The sequence below is a fragment of the Myotis davidii genome, unplaced genomic scaffold (assembly GCF_000327345.1).
Source record: "Myotis davidii unplaced genomic scaffold, ASM32734v1 scaffold43, whole genome shotgun sequence".
NCBI classification, from domain to species: Eukaryota; Metazoa; Chordata; class Mammalia; order Chiroptera; family Vespertilionidae; genus Myotis; species Myotis davidii.
In genome coordinates this window covers 2,120,643-2,122,050 of record NW_006294590.1, presented here as the reverse complement: position 1 = coordinate 2,122,050, position 1,408 = coordinate 2,120,643, and the positions used below count along the sequence as shown (strand labels likewise).

Sequence of the window (1,408 nt, the reverse complement as noted above, 5' to 3'; positions counted from 1 at the left end):
CCGGTGATGATGGGCTGGTAGGCACCGGTGGGCACCTGAGAAAGAGAAGCCAGCCCGGCCAGCTCAGTGGTCGGGCGTCCACCTGGGAACCGGGAGGTCAGGGTTCGATTCCCGGCAGCTGCGGGTTCAGTCCCCACCAGCGGGGGGCGTGCAGGAGGCAGCCGATCCACGTTTCTCTCTCATCGTCCACGTTTCTCTCTCTCTCTCCCTCTCCCTTCCTCTCTGAAACCAACACAAATACACATTTTTAAAAATGCCAGACGGGACGGTTTTGGTGAATGGACCCTGTCCTCTAACGGGGGTTCGGGGGGAAGCCGGGTCTGCGGCTGCGGCCTCCCCACAGCTCCTGGCGCCCCTGCCCCGCCCCCGTCCACCGCCCCCGCCCGGGCCGTCCTGCCCCTCGAGTCCTCGGCCTGGAGGCGGCAGCACCAGCAGAGCTTTCTCCCGGTGACCTCGGCCCCAGCTCAGCCCCAGTCGGCGTCCCCTCCACCAGCTGCGTCTCCCCAGACCCCGCGCGGCCCCCACAGGAGGGACATGTCCGTCTGCTCACCGGGCTGCTGGCCGGGGCCGTCGCCGGGAGGCTCGGGGCTGTGGACAGCCAGACGTGCTTCCCTGGGAAAACACGGGGGGACGTGAGGACCACACGGCACCTCGGCGCCAGGCTGGGCCCGCGGTGAGCAGCAGGCTCTGAGGGGGATGGGGGCGGCGGGCGGGGGAGGGGTCTGTACGCGTCTCCGGGTCACGCTGCTCCCGGTGTGTCCCAGCTGCTTTCCCGCACCTGCCCTGCAAATCGCCCTGCAAATCGCCGTGTGGAGGGGAGTTTACTACAGAAGCTGTTCACAGGCTCAGGTAAGGAACAGCCCGGCCGGTGTGGCCCAACGGATAGAGCGTCGGCCTGCGGACTGAAGGGCCCCGGGTTCGATTCCCTGTTGGGGCACAGGCCCAGACTGTGGGCTCCATCCCCAGTGGGGGGCGAGCAGGTGGCAGCTGGTCCGTGATTCTCTCTCATCACTGATGCTTCTCTCTCTCCCTCTCCCTTCCGCTCTGAGATCCATAGAAAGATGTTTAAATAATAAGTAAATAAATAAATAGCCACTAGAAGGAGGCTTCACTCGCGTCCGGACGAGCCAGATGCTGATCCGGGACGAGCACCTTCCCTCCCAGACGGAGGCAGGGGGGCCCCAGAAAGTGGGGGGGGCACGAACCCCCAAACCCCGTCCTCCCCAACGGTTCTGTGATGCTTTCTATTCAGGACTCCATTTGGGTAATTTTAAATAGGGTCAGGGTCAGGGTCAGGGGTCAGGGGTTAGGGGTTAGGGTCAGGGTCAGGATTAAGGTCAGGGGTTAGGGGTCAGGGTTAGGGTCAGGGTCAGGGTAAGGGTCAGGGGCAGGGTTAGGGGTCAGGGTC

The 1,408-nt window shown here is 64.3% G+C and overlaps 1 protein-coding gene across 1 annotated transcript in view; it reads right to left on the bottom strand.

The window, feature by feature from the left end:
- The window catches only part of ADGRD1 (adhesion G protein-coupled receptor D1), a gene marked incomplete at its 5' end in the record, with an annotated part of 100,297 nt that overhangs the window by 30,917 nt on the left and 67,972 nt on the right, over positions 1–1,408 (bottom strand). Inside the window, one exon of the mRNA XM_015567227.1 lies at positions 551–612. Within this exon, the coding sequence (XP_015422713.1) occupies positions 551–612 (62 nt within the window). The remainder of the gene's footprint in view (positions 1–550; positions 613–1,408) is intronic.